Source organism: Xenopus tropicalis, chromosome 10, assembly GCF_000004195.4.
Source record: "Xenopus tropicalis strain Nigerian chromosome 10, UCB_Xtro_10.0, whole genome shotgun sequence".
Classification (NCBI taxonomy): Eukaryota; Metazoa; Chordata; class Amphibia; order Anura; family Pipidae; genus Xenopus; species Xenopus tropicalis.
This window is the reverse complement of record NC_030686.2, coordinates 1,797,372-1,818,982: the sequence shown is the minus strand read 5'-3', so window position 1 is coordinate 1,818,982 and position 21,611 is coordinate 1,797,372. Positions and strand designations below refer to the sequence as shown.

General features: G+C 42.5%; 1 protein-coding gene across 5 annotated transcripts in view; it reads right to left on the bottom strand.

Annotated features, from left to right (window-relative positions):
* Positions 1-13,516: 13,516 nt before the first annotated feature.
* myt1 (myelin transcription factor 1) overlaps positions 13,517-21,611 on the bottom strand; it is a 39,246-nt gene continuing 31,151 nt past the window's right edge. For 3 of the 5 annotated variants that reach the window (XM_031894308.1, XM_031894309.1, XM_031894312.1), the window contains 9 exons: positions 21,305-21,367; positions 21,112-21,180; positions 20,273-20,335; positions 19,807-19,890; positions 19,202-19,423; positions 18,833-18,924; positions 18,442-18,545; positions 17,099-17,242; positions 13,517-16,627 (listed from right to left, as the gene is read on the bottom strand). In XM_031894308.1, the coding sequence (XP_031750168.1) occupies positions 16,487-16,627; positions 17,099-17,242; positions 18,442-18,545; positions 18,833-18,924; positions 19,202-19,423; positions 19,807-19,890; positions 20,273-20,335; positions 21,112-21,180; positions 21,305-21,367 (982 nt within the window). In that variant the 3' untranslated portion in view covers positions 13,517-16,486. The remainder of the gene's footprint in view (positions 16,628-17,098; positions 17,243-18,441; positions 18,546-18,832; positions 18,925-19,201; positions 19,424-19,806; positions 19,891-20,272; positions 20,336-21,111; positions 21,181-21,304; positions 21,368-21,611) is intronic. The other 2 variants (XM_031894310.1, XM_031894313.1) reach the window with 1 other exon arrangement.

The following is a 21,611-nucleotide window of genomic DNA, read 5'->3' as shown; positions in this document are numbered from 1 at the left end:
GGCAACTATGTGTTTGTGTAATGCTGGTAATACACAAACAGGGCTTGATGAAACAAAGAGAGAAAGGGATGGGAGTGCACATAAGTAACTCCACTCACCGGACTTCTATTCCAATCCCGATACCCAAAAGACCAAAGTGTCATTAAAATTCCTTATAATTAATGTACCCACGGTGTGTGAAATCAATGAATTTCCCCATATGGGTGGTAACTCACAAGATCCCTCCAAAAAGTATTTGTATCAACAATCCACTGGATTCTTCTTGCTTGTAAATACAATAAAACAAAGGGTTTGATGAAAGGCAGAAGGCATGTAGAATGGAGAAGATTATTTATTATTAATGACAAATTAGAAGGCACCGAAATTCTGAGCAAACATAAGAAATGCACCAGTCCTTTTGTGGCCAGTTTTAGTTTTGTGCTGTAGAAACAAAACAGCAACAGAAAAAGGGCATGACTTCACAACCACAAGTGGTGGATATAGACCTGGCATCCAGGATATATCCCCTCTGACTTGTACAACCATTAAAATCATTAAATCTTTATCCAGTGCAGTTTGGAATAATACAGTGGCACCTCAATTTCACATAACCTGATTTTAAGTTTTCCTGCATTTTACACTATTTTTTTGAGGTCCCACCAGTATATAATAAATAATGCATTTCCCTGATTTTACATGTTTGGATTAAAGTCATCTTATGGCGAATGTTTGGATATTGATTGTACATTTTAATGCAATGATCTTAACAGTTAACATTCAGATTTAAATTTCAGGATTAAAGCCATTAATAATTACCTTGATTACATCAGTGATTCATTAATAAGCAAAATATAAACTGATTGGGGTACTAACTCATTTACAGCTTACCCTAGGCTGGTGCTTCCTTTCTTTAGCAAGGACACAGGCCCAGTCTGTTCAGAGCCGGCTACTGGCATTTATCCCCAGGCTCCCCGGTACCTCTTGCACAAGTTCTGACTACACACATGCTTGTACATAAATCTTCTGTGCTGCACATCCCAGGTCTGAATTCAAGCAGTAGATACCTGGGAACCTGGGGCAAAATAGAAGCAATGTGCTTTGGATGAACATAGTCTGCACTCTTTAAAGAAAAGAAGCACCTTCCTGGGGTAGGACACAAGCACTTATGTTAACATAGTAAAAAAGCCGTACTTCCATCAAGTTCAACCATAATGCCTATATATAACCTGCCTAACTGCTAGTTGATCAAGAGGAAGGCAAAAAAAACTTAATTAAAAAATTATTTTATATTAATGGAACATCAAAAGAGAAACTATCTGGCAGACCCCACAAAGTTTATCAGAGTTTGGCTTGGTCCCCAATAGAGAGCTCAGTAGTGACGTGCCATTGATAAGAGCCCCCTTCACAAAGACAGATATTTTAAGGCAAATAAAAGAATTCAATTAATAATTTCTAAGAGCCATTTTCCCATTCATATGAGATTTTAACCTGTCAGTCTTATTAGTCATAAAGTTATGTCTAAAAGTATATTTCATAATAGTTAACCTGCTGGTGCCATTTCTTAATCATACCTGCCCATTTTTTGGGGGAATAAACTAAATATATTCCCCTCATGTGGGGCAGAGCAGGGTATTTGGCCCGGGGAATTGGGGAAGGTTTTACCAGAACAGGACAAGGGCAAAATTCAGTTTTGTCTTCACACATAGTTCTCGTCTGTTATTATTCTCACCCAAGTATGAGCCATGTGCACCCAGAATGCAGCATGAAGGGGCTCAGTGAAGGAGGCAGTGAAGGTGTGTAAGTGCCTGATTGGCTCACTCAGCTCATAGAAGGACAGGCGTCCGGCCTCATAGTCCAATGAGATCCTGATTCTCCTGCAGGAAGGGACGTGGGGTAACGGGGTTACGTTTGTGCCATGCATTACTGAATATTTATTATTCCTCCGTCTGAACAAACACCAGGAATTGTTATTGTTCTGAATAAAGGAATAAAACCCTCTGCTCCGTATCCTGGGATAGGCCGCCCCGACCCCCCAGTCCCCTGACTCACTGCCCTCCACTTCCCAGTAATGTCGCCCTGAGGGGAAACTCCTGGTGCTTAAAATCCGAGAAACCCTAAATCTTATTGGGTGTAGTAGACGCTGGTTTTTCATTGAGGCAGATTTCCTGTACCCTGATACAGATACATTATACCCAGCCATGTTTGTATCCAGTACCAGCTCTGTAGCCTCCTGCCCATACACAGGGTCAGATCTACTGTCTGGGGCAGAACCAGTTGGGGAAATGTTTCGCTCACCTGCCGGCTGTGAGATACTGGGGGCAACTTTCCCAAATGTATTATTGCCAGCTGGGTCACAAGACATTAACTTCTCCGGGGTTAGACATGCCAAGACAGATATATATTCTGGATAAACAGTGAATATTCTTTCTTTATGAGCCAACGTTTGCAGGGCAAATGGGGCAAGTGTTTTTGGCCAGAGAATCTGAGGACATTCTTTAATTGGGGAATTTTTTTCAAAATGGTCACTGATAAAATGTTTTTTTTCAGCATCTGATTTGGGTAGTTCTGTTTTAGTCAAGACTGGGCCTTTTACTGCAGTCAGAACATTGTTCCTTCTCTGTGCTGTGTGTGATGCCTTTACTATTGTTGTTTTACCTGGTATTTTTGAAGTATTCCCAGTCATGTTTGTATCCAGTTCCAGCTCTGTAGCCTCCTGCCCATAGATCCTTCCCTTTACCCCAGTGACAATCCCAGCTAAGCCTGTGAGTAATGTCTCTGAGATCCGACCCACATCCAGATCCCCTACAGCCAGGTCCTTTATATCCTCTCTCTCTCCGCCCTCAGTATCTGCCCCCTCAGTACCCTCTCTCTCTCCGCCCTCAGTATCTGCCCCCTCAGTATCCTCTCTCTCTCTGCCCTCAGTATCTGCCCCCTCAGTATCTGCCCCCTCAGTATTCTCTCTCTCTCTGCCCTCAGTATCTGCCCCCTCAGTACCCTCTCTCTCTCCGCCCTCAGTATCTGCCCCCTCAGTATCCTCTCTCTCTCTGCCCTCAGTATCTGCCCCCTCAGTATCTGCCCCCTCAGTACCCTCTCTCTCTCTGCCCTCAGTATCTGCCCCCTCAGCCCCACAAAAGGCAGCTCCATGGGATTCCCATTGTTCCTGTAGGACAGTGAGTGGATCTGCCATGTTGCACAGCTCCTCAATGTGACGGATCTTCCTGGACAGCTCGTCCTTCTTTATTTCCAGCTGTTGGATCAGCTCAGTGAGCTTTTCATTCTCGCCTCTAATCTTGTTACTGAATCGCTCTATCTGAGCGGCTATTTTGTCTCGGACTTCTGCCCTGCGCTCCTGCAGCCTCTCCATTTGCCTCTCGGTCTCCTCTCTCTCTTGACTCAGTTTCTCCAGAACTTCCCTCAGTTTCTCTTTCTTCTTCTCAGAGGCCTCACTCAGCAGCTCCACCCTGTGGCCCCGGTGCCCCCCGGCCAGGCAGCAGGACACACAGATAGGGGCCCCATCCTCACAGCAGTGATACTTTAGGGGCTCATTGTGGGCAGAACATTTTCTGTTCCCACGAAGGAATTGCTCTGCTATGTTACTCAGCCTCAGGTTCCTTTTCAGTTCAGGTTTTGTGTTATATCTCCGTTTGCATTTAGGACAAAAAGGTTCTAACTTTTTGCTCTTCTGCCCGTCCCATGTTCTCCCAATGCAGCCCCGGCAGAAGTTATGGCCACAGGGCAGGGTTATGGGATCGGTATAAATGCCCCAGCAAATGAAGCAGGTCAGGTCCTTGCCCAGAATACTATCTGCCATTACAGAAATTACAAACAAAGAATTGAATAGATTGATGTTCTTTCTTGCTGAAGTCAGAAGAAACTGATTTTGATCTGACTCATTTCAGTCAGTGTACTTTAATTTTATTACTTGGACTTTAGCTCTCATTGCCTGATATAATGCCATAGCTAAACATTTACCCTATGCATCCCAGAAGCACTAAATACAACTGTTACAAGCTTGTTTCCCATCATATTGTTGTAAGTAACCTATTGTTAATATACATGCCCCCAATAAGGGGTAATTATATCTTAGTTGGGATCAAGTACAGGTACTGTTTTATTATTACAGAGAAAAGGGAATCATTTAACCATTAAATAAACCCAATAGGGCTGTTCTGCCCCAATAAGGGGTAATTATATCTTAGTTGGGATCAAGTACAGGTACTGTTTTATTATTACAGAGAAAAGGGAATCATTTAACCATGAAATAAACCCAATAGGGCTGTTCTGCCCCAATAAGGGGTAATTATATCTTAGTTGGGATCAAGTACAGGTACTGTTTTATTATTACAGAGAAAAGGGAATCATTTAACCATTAAATAAACCCAATAGGGCTGTTCTGCCCCAATAAGGGGTAATTATATCTTAGTTGGGATCAAGTACAGGTACTGTTTTATTATTACAGAGAAAAGGGAATCATTTAACCATGAAATAAACCCAATAGGGCTGTTCTGCCCCCAATAAGGGGTAATTATATCTTAGTTGGGATCAAGTACAGGTACTGTTTTATTATTACAGAGAAAAGGGAATCATTTAACCATGAAATAAACCCAATAGGGCTGTTCTGCCCCAATAAGGGGTAATTATATCTTAGTTGGGATCAAGTACAGGTACTGTTTTATTATTACAGAGAAAAGGGAATCATTTAACCATTAAATAAACCCAATAGGGCTGTTCTGCCCCCAATGAGGGGTAATTATATCTTAGTTGGGATCAAGTACAGGTACTGTTTTATTATTACAGAGAAAAGGGAATCATTTAACCATTAAATAAACCCAATAGGGCTGTTCTGCCCCCAATAAGGGGTAATTATATCTTAGTTGGGATCAAGTACAGGTACTGTTTTATTATTACAGAGAAAAGGGAATCATTTAACCATTAAATAAACCCAATAGGGCTGTTCTGCCCCCAATGAGGGGTAATTATATCTTAGTTGGGATCAAGTACAGGTACTGTTTTATTATTACAGAGAAAAGGGAATCATTTAACCATGAAATAAACCCAATAGGGCTGTTCTGCCCCCAATAAGGGGTAATTATATCTTAGTTGGGATCAAGTACAGGTACTGTTTTATTATTACAGAGAAAAGGGAATCATTTAACCATTAAATAAACCCAATAGGGCTGTTCTGCCCCAATAAGGGGTAATTATATCTTAGTTGGGATCAAGTACAGGTACTGTTTTATTATTACAGAGAAAAGGGAATCATTTAACCATGAAATAAACCCAATAGGGCTGTTCTGCCCCAATAAGGGGTAATTATATCTTAGTTGGGATCAAGTACAGGTACTGTTTTATTATTACAGAGAAAAGGGAATCATTTAACCATGAAATAAACCCAATAGGGCTGTTCTGCCCCAATAAGGGGTAATTATATCTTAGTTGGGATCAAGTACAGGTACTGTTTTATTATTACAGAGAAAAGGGAATCATTTAACCATTAAATAAACCCAATAGGGCTGTTCTGCCCCAATAAGGGGTAATTATATTGTAACAGGCAGGCAAATGAGGACTGTGCAAACGCCACCTCCAGCCTGCAGGGGGCAGCCTTAGACAATCTGGAAACAGTAAGGCTGATACCATGTGACTTTGCAAGGGGAGATGGGAAAGAGGAAGGCAAGGCAATAAGGCAAGGAGAGAGCATGCACAGAGCTGGCAGTGGGGAGAGAGAGAGACCCCCCGGGATGCATGGTTGGAAGAAGTGCAGGAAAGGTTGCACCAACTGCAGGTTCCCCTTAGTGTGCCATTAAGTGTCAGTCAGTGCCATTAAGTGTCAGTCAGGAAAGGATTTTACTCTCCTTGCACCTTAGGACCATTAGGTTCCAGTTCCAATAGGCCCTCACTGTAACCAGTGCAGACTTAGGGCCCAGTTAGGGATTTAGGGAATTGTTTTATAAGAACCAGAAGGTTCAGTAGTCAGGTCCCTTCTCTGATCAGAGTAGGTTAGAGCCCCAGGTTCCGGTGCCCGTTAGAGTCAGTCACCCCTGCTTAGTTAGTGGCCCAGTTCTACCCAAGAGGAGAACCAGGACTAAATATTGGGAACACTGAATAGATTTCCATCACCGGATTATAAATCTAATGTACTGGATCTTCTGGATGTCACACCTTGGATCACAGATAAGTGCGCACCAACATAAAGTGTCCCCAACAAGCAGGCCTGAACTCTCAGTTATATGTGGTGCCCCCCAGGGGTTAACAAATTGTATTACTGTATTGGTTTGTTCTTACTGATATTATTTGTACTTATTCTCTTATGGTTTTCATTTACCTGTTCCAGTAAAATAGAGAGTCTGCATTCACTCTCACCATAAATTCAGCAAGTGTGTCATTTCTACTTTGTACCAGGCTATTAAAGGAACCCATACCTTGCCCGGCTACCCAGAAGGTAACAGAATTTGGTACAAATTGGTGGCAGCATTGGTTACAATATACAGAATTATTTTCTGCATTACTTGTGCAATCTTCTGTTTTTCATTTTGCATTGTCTTATAACATGGAGGGAGAAAATCACCAAGCCAGTGTATTCCCTGACCCCCCAGTGTTAATACCAGAAAACCAATCCACTGAGGTCAGCTCTGCAGGGACTGGGAATCAGATTCATAAACCAATTTTTAGGCCTCACCCATTTGATGGTGTCACTAGGGAGTGGACAGAGTGGCTTGAACAGTTTGAACTCACTGCTACTATTAACAGCTGGGATGAAGCTGCCCGGCTTCAGGTACTTAACCTTATGCTACAAGGGAAAGCCAGACAAGTGTTCCAAGGCTTTAATACAGACATAAAAGGGAACTCTGCTAAAGGCTGCTTTAAAGCAAGTTTTTGATCCAGACTTGGGGATAGAATGGCATCGCCAAAATTTTCTTAATAAAAAGCGAGAACCAGGTGAAATTGTTGCAGCATTTGGATATGAACTCCAGAAACTGGCAGTTAAAGCTTTTCCTCATGCTACACCAGAGATGCACGACTCCCTGGCCCTTGACCAGTTCCTCCAGCATGGAGTGAATAAAGAGTTACGCATGCAGCTGAGACTGTTCAAACCAAAAACATTATCAGGTGCCATACAGAATGCAATTGAGCTAGAAATTCTGCATAAAATTGAGTCAGGAACCTCAGCAGTAAGTAGCAACTGCTCCCCAAGTACTGCTCAGCCTGTCATGGGCCCCTCTAACTGTGATGTCATGGAAGCTATTGACCAATTACGTCGTGAAGTCTCAGAATTGAAAGGGCTATCAGGAAATAAAAGATTTAATAGGCCTATAGATGGGCCTGACAGAGGTTACAATAGAAGTAACACAAAATGCTGGAAATGTGAGAGATTTGGCCATACCAAATATGAATGTAAATCACAAAAGGCCACACAATCCCCAAGGTCAGTAGCTTATTATCAGCCTTCTGGGGCTTACAATGGCAATAAACCTGAAAGAGGTACTCTTCAAGCTGTAGGGTGCAGTTACTTTCTACCTATCCACATAGGAGACGTACCATGTGACCTTTTAATTGACTGTGGTGCGCAAGTTTCCATTATCCACAAGCGAGTTTGGGACCAGATTAACTCCAAAAACCCTCAAACAATGCAAACTTGCCATACCATGTTAAAGGTTGCTAATGGTGGAACCATGCATGTAATTGGTAAATGGAAAACAGTTGTAACAATTCAGAATTTACACCTCGCAGTGGAATTTGTTGTTGCAAAGGATGCACTTCAAGACGCCCTGGCTGGTACTGATTTTTTACAACAGTATGCTGGAACTATTAACATAGCTGACAGATCTTGTACACTGATGGGCCGAAAGTTTTCCCTGATAGCTTCAGATGATGGGGCTCAAATTCAACGTGTGGTGGTTGATAAAAACACAGTTATACCACCCAGAAGTGAAGTCATTATTCCTGGAAAAGTGGAAGGCCAGCAATACTCTGGGAAGGAGGTTTTCCTAGAACCTGTCTATAATGACAAATCAGAGCTCATTATTGGGCGGTCTCTTGGTTGTAGTCAACATGGTCAAGTCCCTGTCCGAGTGGCAAATGTAACTTCGGAGCCCCAAGTTATGTATTCTGGCACCTTGTTGGGCATTCTGCACCATGATATTTCTGTGGCCCCTTCAAACCTTATTACCAATTTAAAGAGTCCGAACGTACAGACTACCGGCTTTAACTCTAGCCACAACAATCACTGCACCTGGACATCAGACCAGCTAAAGAATGAACTTGGACTTGACAATAGAGGGCTAGACAATTTCCAAATACAAAATGCTATTAATCTCTTAATGCAATATGAATGTGTTTTCAGTTCTGGAGACAATGACTTGGGATGCACTACAGCTGCACGTCATCACATTGACACAAGGCAGGCCCCTCCCATCCGTATGGGCCCAAGAAGGATCCCTATTCATTTTCAAAAAAACTTTGATGATCAGCTTCATGATCTTTGTTCTCGTGGATTGGTATCACCATCCTCCAGTCCATGGGCAGCACCAGTTGTATTAGTCAAAAAGAAAGACGGTGGGGTAAGACTTTGTGTGGACTATAGGAAGCTTAATGATATCACTGTCAAAGATGCTTATCCACTACCACGAATCGATGATACCCTTGATCTTTTGTCAAATGCCAGGTGGTTTTCTACCCTAGACCTTACAAGTGGATACTGGCAAGTGGAGGTGCACCCTGCTGACAGACACAAAACAGCATTTGTTACTAGTCATGGACTGTTTCAGATTAATGTCATGCCATTTGGGCTCTGCAATGCCCCAAGTACATTTCAGAGATTGATGGACATTGTACTGGCTGATTTGCAAGGGACTGCTTGCCTTGTTTACCTGGATGACATTATTGTGATTGGCAGAACATGGGATGAACACCTGCAGAGATTGTCCTGCGTGTTGCAAAAATTAAAGGAAGCTAAACTGAAAGTGAAGCCATCCAAGTGTAAATTATTCTGTGAGAAGGTCCGCTATCTGGGACATGTTATTTCATCAGCAGGTGTGGAGCCAGACCCAGAAAAAGTCACCACTATTACCCAATGGCCTGTTCCACAAAATATCAAGGAATTACGCAGTTTCTTAGGGCTGGCCTCCTATTACAGGAAATTTATTGAGGGATTTGCACATATTGCTGACCCCCTGCACAAATTAGCTGAGAAAGGTGCAAAGTTCATATGGAGCAAGGCCTGTGGAGATGCATTTTTGGAATTAAAACGACGCTTATTGTCTGCTCCAATTATGGCCTACCCAGACCCACAGTTGCCTTTTATATTGGACACTGATGCTAGTGAAACAGGAATTGGTGCTGTGTTGTCTCAAATACAAGATGGTCATGAAAGAGTAATCTCTTATGCAAGCAGAGCGCTGACCAAACCTGAACGGAAGTATGCAACAACTCGTAAAGAATTGCTAGCTGTTGTTATATTTACCCGCTACTATAGACATTATCTACTAGGAAGACATTTCACTGTCAGGACTGATCATAACTCTCTGAAATGGCTACACACCTTTCATGAGCCGGAAGGTCAATTGGCTCGTTGGTTGGAACAACTTTCCATGTTTGATTATGTAGTTGAGCATCGAGCAGGCCGCCATCACCAGAATGCAGATGCGCTATCCCGCAGACCATACTCTGAGACCCAAAGCAGCACCTCAGAGCCTCCTTCATGTTCAGCAGAGAACTCAATAACACAACCAGTTCATGTTACCCCTGTGGATCTAAAATCAGCTCAAGACCTAGACAATGACATCTGCCAACTTAAAGAATGGATTATGGCAGGAGAAACTTCTCTCCCAACTGAGGCTCATAGCTCCCCACATCAAAATGTTTTTCGGAAACACTGGTCTAATTTATCAATCAGGAGTGGACTCCTGGTAAGAAAAACACATGGAGATGACCCCAGACAGGCTAAATTCCAAATTGTTGTCCCTCGCAGAGCTGTACCAGTGATTCTAGAGATGTTACACAATGACAAAACAGGTGGGCATCTAGGTGTGTATAAAGTCACTGGCAAGGTCATTGCTCGGTATTTCTGGCCATCCTGGCGTAAAGACGTCAAAGCATGGTGTAAAACCTGTACTATATGTGGGGCTCGTAAAAATGAAAAGAAAACTGCTAGGGCGCCAATGGTATCTTCACAAACAGATCGTCCTTTGCAAAGGGTCGCCCTTGATATATTGGTACCCCTACCAGAAACCCACAAGGGTAACAAATACATCCTAGTGATTGGTGATTATTTCTCAAAATGGGCTGAAGGGTTCCCTCTCCCAGGCCAGGAAGCTAAAACTGTTACAAAAACGTTAGTGGAGGACTTTATATGTCATTATGGAGTACCAAGGTCTCTCCATACAGATCAGGGTAGGAATTTTGAATCAAAAGTCTTTAAAGACATGTGTTCAATGTTAGGCATACACAAAACAAGAACTACCCCTTATCATCCACAGTCAGATGGATTTGTGGAGCGGTTCAACCGTACACTCCTTACTATGTTGTCTTCATTTGTGGAAGACCATCAGAGGGACTGGGATGACATTCTCCCATATGTTATGATGACATACCGTAGCACTGTGCAGTCCTCTACAGGATATTCCCCATTCATGGTAATGTTTGGGAGGGAGGTATGTTTGCCTGTAGACCTTGTTAATGGAGGGGATGTAGATGAAAAATTTACTAGCCCTACCAGTTATGTAAGTGAAGTTGCAAGAAGGTTGGCAGGTATAAGAAATATGGTTAAATATCACCAAGCTAAAGCTACTGGAAAGCAGAAAGAGTACTATGACTTAAAAATAACTGCCCAGGTATATGAACCAGGAGAAAATGTATGGGTAAGAGATTCAACCAGGAAAAAAGGTGTGTGCCCAAAACTTCGACCAAAGTATAAAGGTCCATATGTAATTGCTCAAAAATTGTCTGATGTATTGTATAGAGTATGTGATACAGAGGGAAAACACAGTTCTGTTCAGCATTATGCACGCTTGAAACCATTTTTTTGCCCTTGGACCCAACTGGCTGAACAGCCCCCTACTCAAGACCCTCTGTTACCTGACCAACTCCCAACAGGTGAATCTGCAATTCCACTCCCTGATGAGGATTCTGACCATTCTAACTCAAATGACCCACAGCTATGTGATGTGGAAGAGTCCAATGACTCCAGTTCGGAAACAGATGGTGAGGAACCATTGCTACATGCCACCCCAATGCCTGATCCAACTGTAAGTCCTGCACCTCAGAACTTTACAGATCCTCCTAACTTACAAGCCAGGCCCCAGAGACAGAGAAAGGCACCCAAGTGGCATTCAGACTATTGTGCTCAGATAACTAGATGCGAGGACGCATCTTTTCAAAGGAGGGGGCAGTGTAACAGGCAGGCAAATGGGGACTGTGCAAACGCCACCTCCAGCCTGCAGATGGCAGCCTTAGACAATCTGGAAACAGTAAGGCTGATACCATGTGACTTTGCAAGGGGAGATGGGAAAGAGGAAGGCAAGGCAATAAGGCAAGGAGAGAGCATGCACAGAGCTGGCAGTGGGGGGAGAGAGAGACCCCCCGGGATGCATGGTTGGAAGAAGTGCAGGAAAGGTTGCACCAACTGCAGGTTCCCCTTAGTGTGCCATTAAGTGTCAGTCAGTGCCAGTAAGTGTCAGTCAGGGAAGGATTTTACTCTCCTTGCACCTTAGGGCCATTAGGTTCCAGTTCCAATAGGCCCTCACTGTAACCAGTGCAGACTTAGGGCCCAGTTAGGGATTTAGGGAATTGTTTTATAAGAACCAGAAGGTTCAGTAGTCAGGTCCCTTCTCTGATCAGAGTAGGTTAGAGCCCCAGGTTCCGGTGCCTGTTAGAGTCAGTCACCCCTGCTTAGTTAGTGGCTCAGTTCTACCCAAGAGGAGAACCAGGACTAAATATTGGGAACACTGAATAGATTTCCATCACCGGATTATAAATCTAATGTACTGGATCTTCTGGATGTCACACCTTGGATCACAGATAAGTGCGCACCAACATAAAGTGTCCCCAACAAGCAGGCCTGAACTCTCAGTTATATGTGCTGCACCACAGGGTTTAACAAATTGTATTACTGTATTGGTTTGTTCTTACTGATATTATTTGTACTTGTTCTCTTATGGTTTTCATTTACCTGTTCCAGTAAAATAGAGAGTCTGCATTCACTCTCACCATAAATTCAGCAAGTGTGTCATTTCTACTTTGTACCAGGCTATTAAAGGAACCCATACCTTGCCCGGCTACCCAGAAGGTAACAGAATTTGGTACAATATCTTAGTTGGGATCAAGTACAGGTACTGTTTTATTATTACAGAGAAAAGGGAATCATTTAACCATGAAATAAACCCAATAGGGCTGTTCTGCCCCAATAAGGGGTAATTATATCTTAGTTGGGATCAAGTACAGGTACTGTTTTATTATTACAGAGAAAAGGGAATCATTTAACCATGAAATAAACCCAATAGGGCTGTTCTGCCCCAATAAGGGGTAATTATATCTTAGTTGGGATCAAGTACAGGTACTGTTTTATTATTACAGAGAAAAGGGAATCATTTAACCATTAAATAAACCCAATAGGGCTGTTCTGCCCCAATAAGGGGTAATTATATCTTAGTTGGGATCAAGTACAGGTACTGTTTTATTATTACAGAGAAAAGGGAATCATTTAACCATGAAATAAACCCAATAGGGCTGTTCTGCCCCAATAAGGGGTAATTATATCTTAGTTGGGATCAAGTACAGGTACTGTTTTATTATTACAGAGAAAAGGGAATCATTTAACCATGAAATAAACCCAATAGGGCTGTTCTGCCCCAATAAGGGGTAATTATATCTTAGTTGGGATCAAGTACAGGTACTGTTTTATTATTACAGAGAAAAGGGAATCATTTAACCATGAAATAAACCCAATAGGGCTGTTCTGCCCCAATAAGGGGTAATTATATCTTAGTTGGGATCAAGTACAGGTACTGTTTTATTATTACAGAGAAAAGGGAATCATTTAACCATGAAATAAACCCAATAGGGCTGTTCTGCCCCAATAAGGGGTAATTATATCTTAGTTGGGATCAAGTACAGGTACTGTTTTATTATTACAGAGAAAAGGGAATCATTTAACCATGAAATAAACCCAATAGGGCTGTTCTGCCCCAATAAGGGGTAATTATATCTTAGTTGGGATCAAGTACAGGTACTGTTTTATTATTACAGAGAAAAGGGAATCATTTAACCATTAAATAAACCCAATAGGGCTGTTCTGCCCCAATAAGGGGTAATTATATCTTAGTTGGGATCAAGTACAGGTACTGTTTTATTATTACAGAGAAAAAGGAAATCATTTATAAAAATTAGAATCATTTGTTTAAAATGGAGTCTATGGGAGATGGCCTTTCTGTAATTCCTGGATAACGAATCCTATACCTGTAATAATAACACCATTAAATATTATTATTATTATTATTAAGGGTATTAGAGTTAGAACAAAAAAAGAACAAAAAGACAGATATTCACAAGTAGAACTCAAGCTTTATTTCCAAGTGGCCAGATTGGCTTAGTATTTCCCTGAGGCCAAAATCACAGTATCTGAAAGATTTAGCACAGGACAAGCACAAGTCCACATCAGCCTTCAATGCAACCCTTTATTTTTTGTATTTTTATTTTTTTTTTATTTTAAATATTAACAGGATTTCTTCACGTAAACAATCACGGAACAGACTCACAAACATGACAAAATAAATATACAACGAGTCCACAAGTCCATTGTACTTAAATAATTCATAAATAAATACAGCATTTACTTATACTGTTGTCAGTGCCTGGAACATAGCGCCCCCCGCTGGTAGCGGAGAGAACTGCAGCGACGCGAGCAAGGAATCACTGCACTTCCCTCCGGCATGGACGGGGTTACACAACTCAATAAAAGAAACAAAACCATAAAAAAAAAAAAAAAAATTGCAATTTCCGCCTTTTAACAATAAAATGAAATGGAAAAAAAATATCAAAACTCCTCCTTTATAAAATATCTCTAAAAAAATTCCCAGTGTTTAAAAGAATAAATAACAAAATATATAAAAAATAACTAGGTTTCATCAAAACTATTAGCTGTAGATAGTGTTTTTTTTTTTTCTCCCCGTGGAATATAATTTATTGTCAAAGGTTTTTATTTTTTTATTTTTTATTTTTTTATTTTTTTAAATATTTTCGCTCTCTCCCCTTTATTACTGCGTGGTGCGCCCCAACCCCCCACCCCGGTTTACAATAATCATCATCATCATCGTCGACAAAAGAAAGAAATAAATTAACATAACCTTTTAAATAAATAGCACGTTTACATATGGGTTTTTTTTTATGAATAAATTACAACAGAATTTCGACGAAATTAAATAATTAATTAATTTGTGATTAATTAAGTATATTAATCTGAGCAAGTTGAAGTGCAGCAGTTTCTACCGGTGACATTGTCGCGTTCACCACTGCTTTGGACCTAACGTACATTAGCACAGCTGCGTCCTCGGCCAAGACTCCTCTTTATGGGAGAATTTACACTGCCACCGAGATTCATGGGAAATCCTGCCCATTCTATCATAGAATCTCTTCCCTAACTAGATTTGATTACAACCGTGCCCCTTGGGTGCATTGGGTGCCTCTTGGGTGCCCCTTGGGTTCCCCTTGGATGCATTGGGTTCCTCTTGGGTGGATTGGGTGCATTAGGTGCCAATGTGACCCCCATAGAGTATCCCTCAGGCACACTCAAGAGTTCATCTTCCTATTAAGGACTGCACCGGGTGTAACCAAATGGGATCAGACCAGGATCCCCCCCAGAAAGTCAAGTCTTCAAGTCTTGCTATGGATGATTCTAGATGTTCCACAAGCAGCAGACTTTCTGGAGGTCCTCAAGATCTATCATTGAAAATCTTCCCTAACTAGATTTGATTACAACCGTGCCACTTGGGTGCCAGTGTGGAACTCCCATAGAGTATCCCTCAGGCACACACAAGAGTTCATCTTCCTATTAAGGACTGCACTGGGTGTAACCAAATGGGATCAGACCAGGATCCCCCCCAGAAAGTCAAGTCTTCAAGTCTTGCTACGGATGATTCTAGATGTTCCACAAGCAGCAGACCTTCTGGAGGTCCTCAAGATGTTAAAGTGCAGAGTCTCAGAGATGTTGTCTAACCCCTTCAGATCTACTTTTAGCTAATATTTCTATAAATGGATGGAATATTAACTCTCGTAGCCAACAATGGTTCAACGTTGAAGTAGCAAGGTCAAGGCCCAGGAGGAACAGAATTAAGTCCACCATTATTCTAGAGTAATTGTTAAAGTGTCTAAAAAAAATCCCTACTTAGAAAACATTTGATTTTCCATTTTTTTATATCTCAGGGCACAGGCAAGCTCTTGTCTACTACTTATAACATGTCCTGAGAGTTTCATAAAGAGCAGGTTTCGATGACGAAAGTTGATTATAATCTACGCAAAGGTTGGAAGCCTACCCCCCTGGAACCCACGGTGGGATCCTTTAATGCCAGGACATGAATAATCTAAAAGGGAATTAAACCCAACAAGGCACGGCTCAATTCCTATAGGGCAAGGGGTGCTTGGTAATGTGAGTATATTTTATAATATACCTGCATGAATGCACATAGAGAAGGGGAAAAAAACCAAAGGAGATGGGCAATGGGACAATGAAAGGTATAATAAAATAGCACGTAGATCTGGCTCTCCCCCCAACACGCAACCCCCCCCCACCCCCGCTATCAGAAATGACTATTTTGTTCTGGCAGCAAATGCACCTGACAGTGTTAAAACCCTTTGGGTTACCAAGGGGGCTGTTACGTCGCCGGCGCCCTTAGCAACCAACAAAGGGTCTTATCGACAGAAAAAAAATGAACATTGCAGTTGGGAATTCCTAAAGCTTTCCCTGAGAACCTTAAATCCTTTGCGCTTCAGTTGGAATTGCAAAACTGCTTGTCAAATGTTTTTGTTTTTTTTTCCCTGTGAAACTTAAAAAATAAAGAATCTTCTCGCGTATAATACTTGTCTTTCCACCTTCCTCTGTCAGATCCGTCCCAGAAACAACGCACTGAACATGATGAGCCAGACAATGTGAGCAGAGATGAAGCTTCCATACTGGCGTCCTGTTGGGTTGGGTCCATGGTCAAACCTCAGGATTTCTCTTTACACTCCATCACAATCCTTTTTACCCAGAAGACCAAGAAGGGGACGGAGGTGACCAATGGGGTGCCACCACTGGTTACAAGTTGAATCCTTCCTTTTGGTCCAGGCGTCCTCTATGTGAAAGGTGCGACCTCCCTTAGTTTCAAAGTTGAGACAAACACATTTCATATGCAAAAAGTTAACATGAGCGTTTCCCAGTTGCCAAAGTCTCTTTATTTTTTCATGTTTTGGTCCTTTCAGTTTTTTTCCCACATCTGGTGGCTTCCAGACCTGAATTCTACCCCGAGAGTCCTTCGGTTCACACCTTGATGCCCTTGACTGCTTGTTTGATACTCTCCAGCAAGGCTTTGTTTTCCGGGTTCTGATAACACTCCTGGTTTGTATACATGTCAGTCAGGGTATTTACATAGGCATCAAAATTCTGTTCACTGATTGGCTCCTGTGAAGAAACAAACGGGCATTTTCAGCAATGAACAATCCAGTGTTAACCAAAACCACGTCATTTATTCCATTCCATTCCTACTTTTGTCAACATTCCTACTCTCAAAATGTATTCACTATTTCCATTCTTGGTTATACTCCCTAACACCACCCATAGGTGTCGCCCTCAGGACGCTGGATTCCAGAGGGTGCCCTCAGTATACAGAACCAATAGGACTTTGCCTGTCTACATGATCCTACATGAACTACACTTTTTAGCCAAATTCTACACAAAGATGATTGGGTAGGAAGGGAAGGGATATTCCTACTTCTGATGGTAATGTTGATGACAGTAATACTGACCAACAACTTGTACATAGACAACCAACCACATGCATAAGGCTTCTGCATCTTAAAACCCAACAAGGGTTGGGTTTATCATCTTCTGGAGATAACAAAATCTACCAATTTGGTGCCATTTCCAACTTACCATTTGTGGAAGGCGGATGTTGGTAAGACTTCGGATCAAGGCCTGGCTGAGCCCAGAGAGTTCCACAAACAAGGCGTCATTCTGCTCCTCTATAACCTTATTCTCGTCTTCGATGTTCTTTAGATTCTTTTCCATCGATGTTATCTACAATTATTTAGAGAGAACTTGGGTCACTTCCATGATTATTTCAGCTCTGGTTAGACATATTCTCATAATGAAGAAAACCAGGGATGACACAATCTTGTATCTCTGAGAGTTTGATAGAACTTTAAAAGACTATTTCTGGAAAGAATAAGGCACAATCGTTGCTTGGGGGTTTAATAGGTTTGGTATATTTGCATGAGGAGCCCAAAGATCTAAACAAGTTTCTTCCTCAGCTGGTATATCTTCTCTTGATGGGCCCACTGACTATAGTTAAACATAGTCAGTGGGCCCATCAAGAGAAGACATGCAAGCTGAGGAAGAAACTTGTTTAGATCTTTGGGCTCCTCATGCAAATACTGTATACCGAACCTATTAAATTCCCAAGAAACAATTTTGCCTTGTTCTTTCCAGAAATAGTCTTTAGAAGTTCTATCAAACTCTAAAGACTAATTCTGGAAAGAATAAGGCACAATTGTTTCTTGGGGATTTAATAGGTTCGGTATATTTGCATGAGGAGCCCAAAGATCTAAACAAGTAAAGTTTCTTCCTCAGCTTGTATATCTTCTCTTGATGGGCCCACTGACTATCCTCTGGAATTGATAGGCACTGGGAGAAAATCCGGTGGGCCCCAGCCCAGACTCGGTCCCCGCTGGGTGATCCCCTGGGCCACCAGTCTCCCTCCCCCGATGAGCTAAAGGTAAGTTTAATTTACGCACTTGGAGGAGGGGGTCAGGTGGATGGCACCTGTGGGAGGTGTGGAGGCCACAGTAGTGACCCCTTGGGGAGTGCAGAGGCCCCTGGGCCAGTAGCCCTGGTTGGACCTGCACCCCCCCCAGTTCGACCCTGGTTGGTGAATTTACTTTTGTGGTCAGCTGATCACCTCTGATTGATTGTTTAGGAATCACAGCCCTTGGGAGTTATGCATAAACCATGGATGCAATGGCTGTGGAGACTACAGACCAGCAATAAGATAACTGTCTCATAATAATAACTGTCATCTGAATAGGTCTCTGTATTTGTTATCCAATCCCTTTAGCTGTTTTATGCATGAGGAATGCTCAGGAAGCTTGACAATGTTCAGCCAGAAGCTTTCCATACATAGGAACAAGTGTTAGAGTTCCATTAATAATTGTGGCCCCACAAGAAAAGTTCATCAGTTGACCAACAACATCTACAGATGGCACAACCATAGCACAAACCTGAGACTGCAGGTTCACCATATCAGCTTCCATCTCCGAGTTGGATTCATTGAGCTCATTTATCTCCTTGTTCAGCTGTTTGATTTCTTCATCATTTTCCAAGACTGTGGGGACAGAGACCGACCTCAGAAACCCATTGCTTTTATGCAGATACAGAATTTTTTAGCTATTTCACTAACAAAGGCACAGGATTGGAATTCTTCAGAGCTTTGCAGCCTTGCAGAGAGTGGCTGTACAATTGGGACTTGGTAATGTCTCGTAATCAAACTAGTATTTAGTATTATCATTAAATCCAAACCATGGGTAGGAATATAGTTATCCATTACAGAAATAAACAAAGTGTTGGAGTAAATAGGATGCTCTAGTCCTAAACAATTCCTTGTAGAATTACCATCACTGGTCTTGAACTTTGTGCCAAGAAATTCATCTCCTGAGATCTTCCCCTTCTTACCAGCGAAAGAAGCTCGAGGGCAGCCGGACAAACTGAGGAGAAAACGTAGAAGCCCCATGTTAGTCAATGTCAACTGAGAAAATATTGCCAACAAAGGCTTTTTTGGTCTTATAAACAAAGTGTTGGCTCCTGGATGTAGGAGAAAAAGAGAAACAAGAAGACCCCCAAGAAGAACTTTATCATTACAGTCTTTGGTGCTTTGGTTTAACAGACTATTTAGACTAATACACAATGTTCTTCATGTTTTGGAAGATGTCTACACAGACGGGATCTATAGTAATCTATACTTAGGTTTGGGGTTACTCTTACCTTCTGTGGGTAAGGAAGCTTCCATTGGCATGACCAGATCCATCACAGCCTGGGGTAGGGCAGGTGGGACCTTCTGTCTTTAGGGATTTCCATGAGAAAGCAGATCCATTGAGAGCTCCTTCTTTCTGCCTACGGGCAGCGAGTGGACATCCAGATGCACTGCGGTGGGAAGCATATTTACCGCTAATGTGACCAAGACCATCACAGCCTGGCACCGGGCACCTAATCACAAAATAGCAAAACCATTACGTCAGAAATGGTCCTTCTTGCAAAATGATAATGTGAAGCATCTGGGGGGCACAACATCATCATCCGTTTCTATTCAACATAGGTTCTCACTTCGAGAAATGAGAAACGGCAAAAAGTTGCATGCAACTGCTGGAATGAGTCCCTCAGTAAAAGGTTTGGGAGTCAGAGTCCTATTCTGTCCTGCACCATGGGCAGTTATATACACAATGCAGGTTAGCCAATCAGAGCAAGGGTTGGGTTGTTGGCCGTACATGTGTTATTTGGTATTATCTTGGTATCATCCGTGTTATAGACACGTATCAAGCCTTCTTTAGGCCTGGCTAAGTATTGGGCTTAGTATTGGGCCTGGTACTCACTTCATGAGCTCTGGATCATCCTTGTCGTCTTTTGTAGGTGTGATTTTCAGTCCGCTTTTCTTGGCACGTGGGCAACCTGACAAGCTGTGAAGAAGAAGAAGGTGAAATTCCTGTTATAGTCATGGCTCCACATGTTACTGAACCCTCCCAGTGCTACTTATGGGGAACACCAAGTGCCCTATTTATCTCAGTTTATCTCCAGGGAAATGGTTTCTCTAGTTCTGATGAGTATAAATCCAACAGGACCCTCAATAAACTCTTGCATGGCATCAAGAACAATGCAGGCCATGTTCTTTGTGAATTACACATCCAATGGCAACTCCTCTCCGCCTACCAGGAGGAACATGATGAAAGAGAGAGAAAGATCCTGCCCGGTGGGAATTGGTTCAGTAACGCCATGCAAGAGCTCGGGGCGAGTCATGGGGAGCAGATGTTCGGAACAAGTAACCCTCAAGAGATGATTTACCTTCGATGAGATGCATAATTCCCTGTGATGTGTCCTGAGCCATCGCAGCCTGGAGTTGGGCACCTGTGGAAAACAGGCAAAAACAATTTAGAGAAATGCAAAAAATGCTAAAATAAACAGTGGTATCTAAGGTGTATGTATAGCACTGTGTGTTTATTACCCATACTTGTTTGGACATTGCTATGCCTATCAAGGGGCACTCTTAGTAGATCTACAATGTAGATGTTTCCTTGGCGGCTCAACCAAGGCAACCAAAAAGGCATCTCAAGTGCACCCAGTTCTCCTTATGTGCAGATGGGGCAACGTACTTGGTGGGATAATGGGTTTCAAACTCTAGGCCTCCTTGAGAATGATTGTATCATGGGCTTTAGGGTTGGAGGCCATACTTCTTAGGTGCTAGGCTTTCATTTATAAGGCATCCCTGGAGGTCAAATTTTTCGGAGAGACTCGTGTGTTTGACACAAGTGCTGCACCAAGAGTGGAGATGATCGGTGTTTGTTTTAGGGATCATTTTGAGCAGCCTTCGATACTTATGGAAGCTCCTCGTTGACTCACCAGGGTCCCCAGAACAAGAAAATACCTCTATAACTTGAATTGAGCTTGAAGGCAAACTTAAGAAAGCAAAACGTGCATAGAGCGATGGAAGAACATTCACAAAATTCTGCTCAGGCCTCTAACAGGAGCATGCAAGTCCAACTCATGGCCAAATGCTGGTTTGGGGGGGTTAAATTAACGAGTTGGCCTCAGAAGTCTCAGCAGATTTTTTGGTAAACAGAGAGGGAGGATATAGGGAAGGCAGCAGACGAGGGAAGGAGGAGCAGAGATCAGCGCAAACATACTTGAGATCAGCAGAATGGGCAGCCATGAGATTTCTGAGACTCTTGTCAGCAAGAGGGCAACCAGAAAGGCTGAAAGAGAACAGATAGAGATCTGGATAAGCCAAAAAAGAGGAGTGCGGGAGAGTTCCAACCAATAAAATAAAAGCTTGCAAGCCAGAGCAGGAAGGTGCCATTGGGGTTGGGGGAGTCTAACCTGCGGTGAGAGGCATAGTTTCCAGTGATGTGTCCGCTTCCATCACATCCCGGGGTTGGGCAGCTGTATAGAGAGAATGGCACGTGTTACAGGCGTCACGTATGTTCTACAAAGGGTGTCACGTATGTCCTACAAAGGGTGTCTTTAATGGTCAAATCCACAGTGACCCAAAGGGTGCAGTAGGGTGCCGTGCAAGAACGCCCCTCCATAGTTGCATGGCACCCACTTAACTGCCCTCGTTGAAAAGGAATATTCCAGATTTACGTGTAGAGTTTTTCAGTTTAGTGCATTGTGAGGACAAGACTAA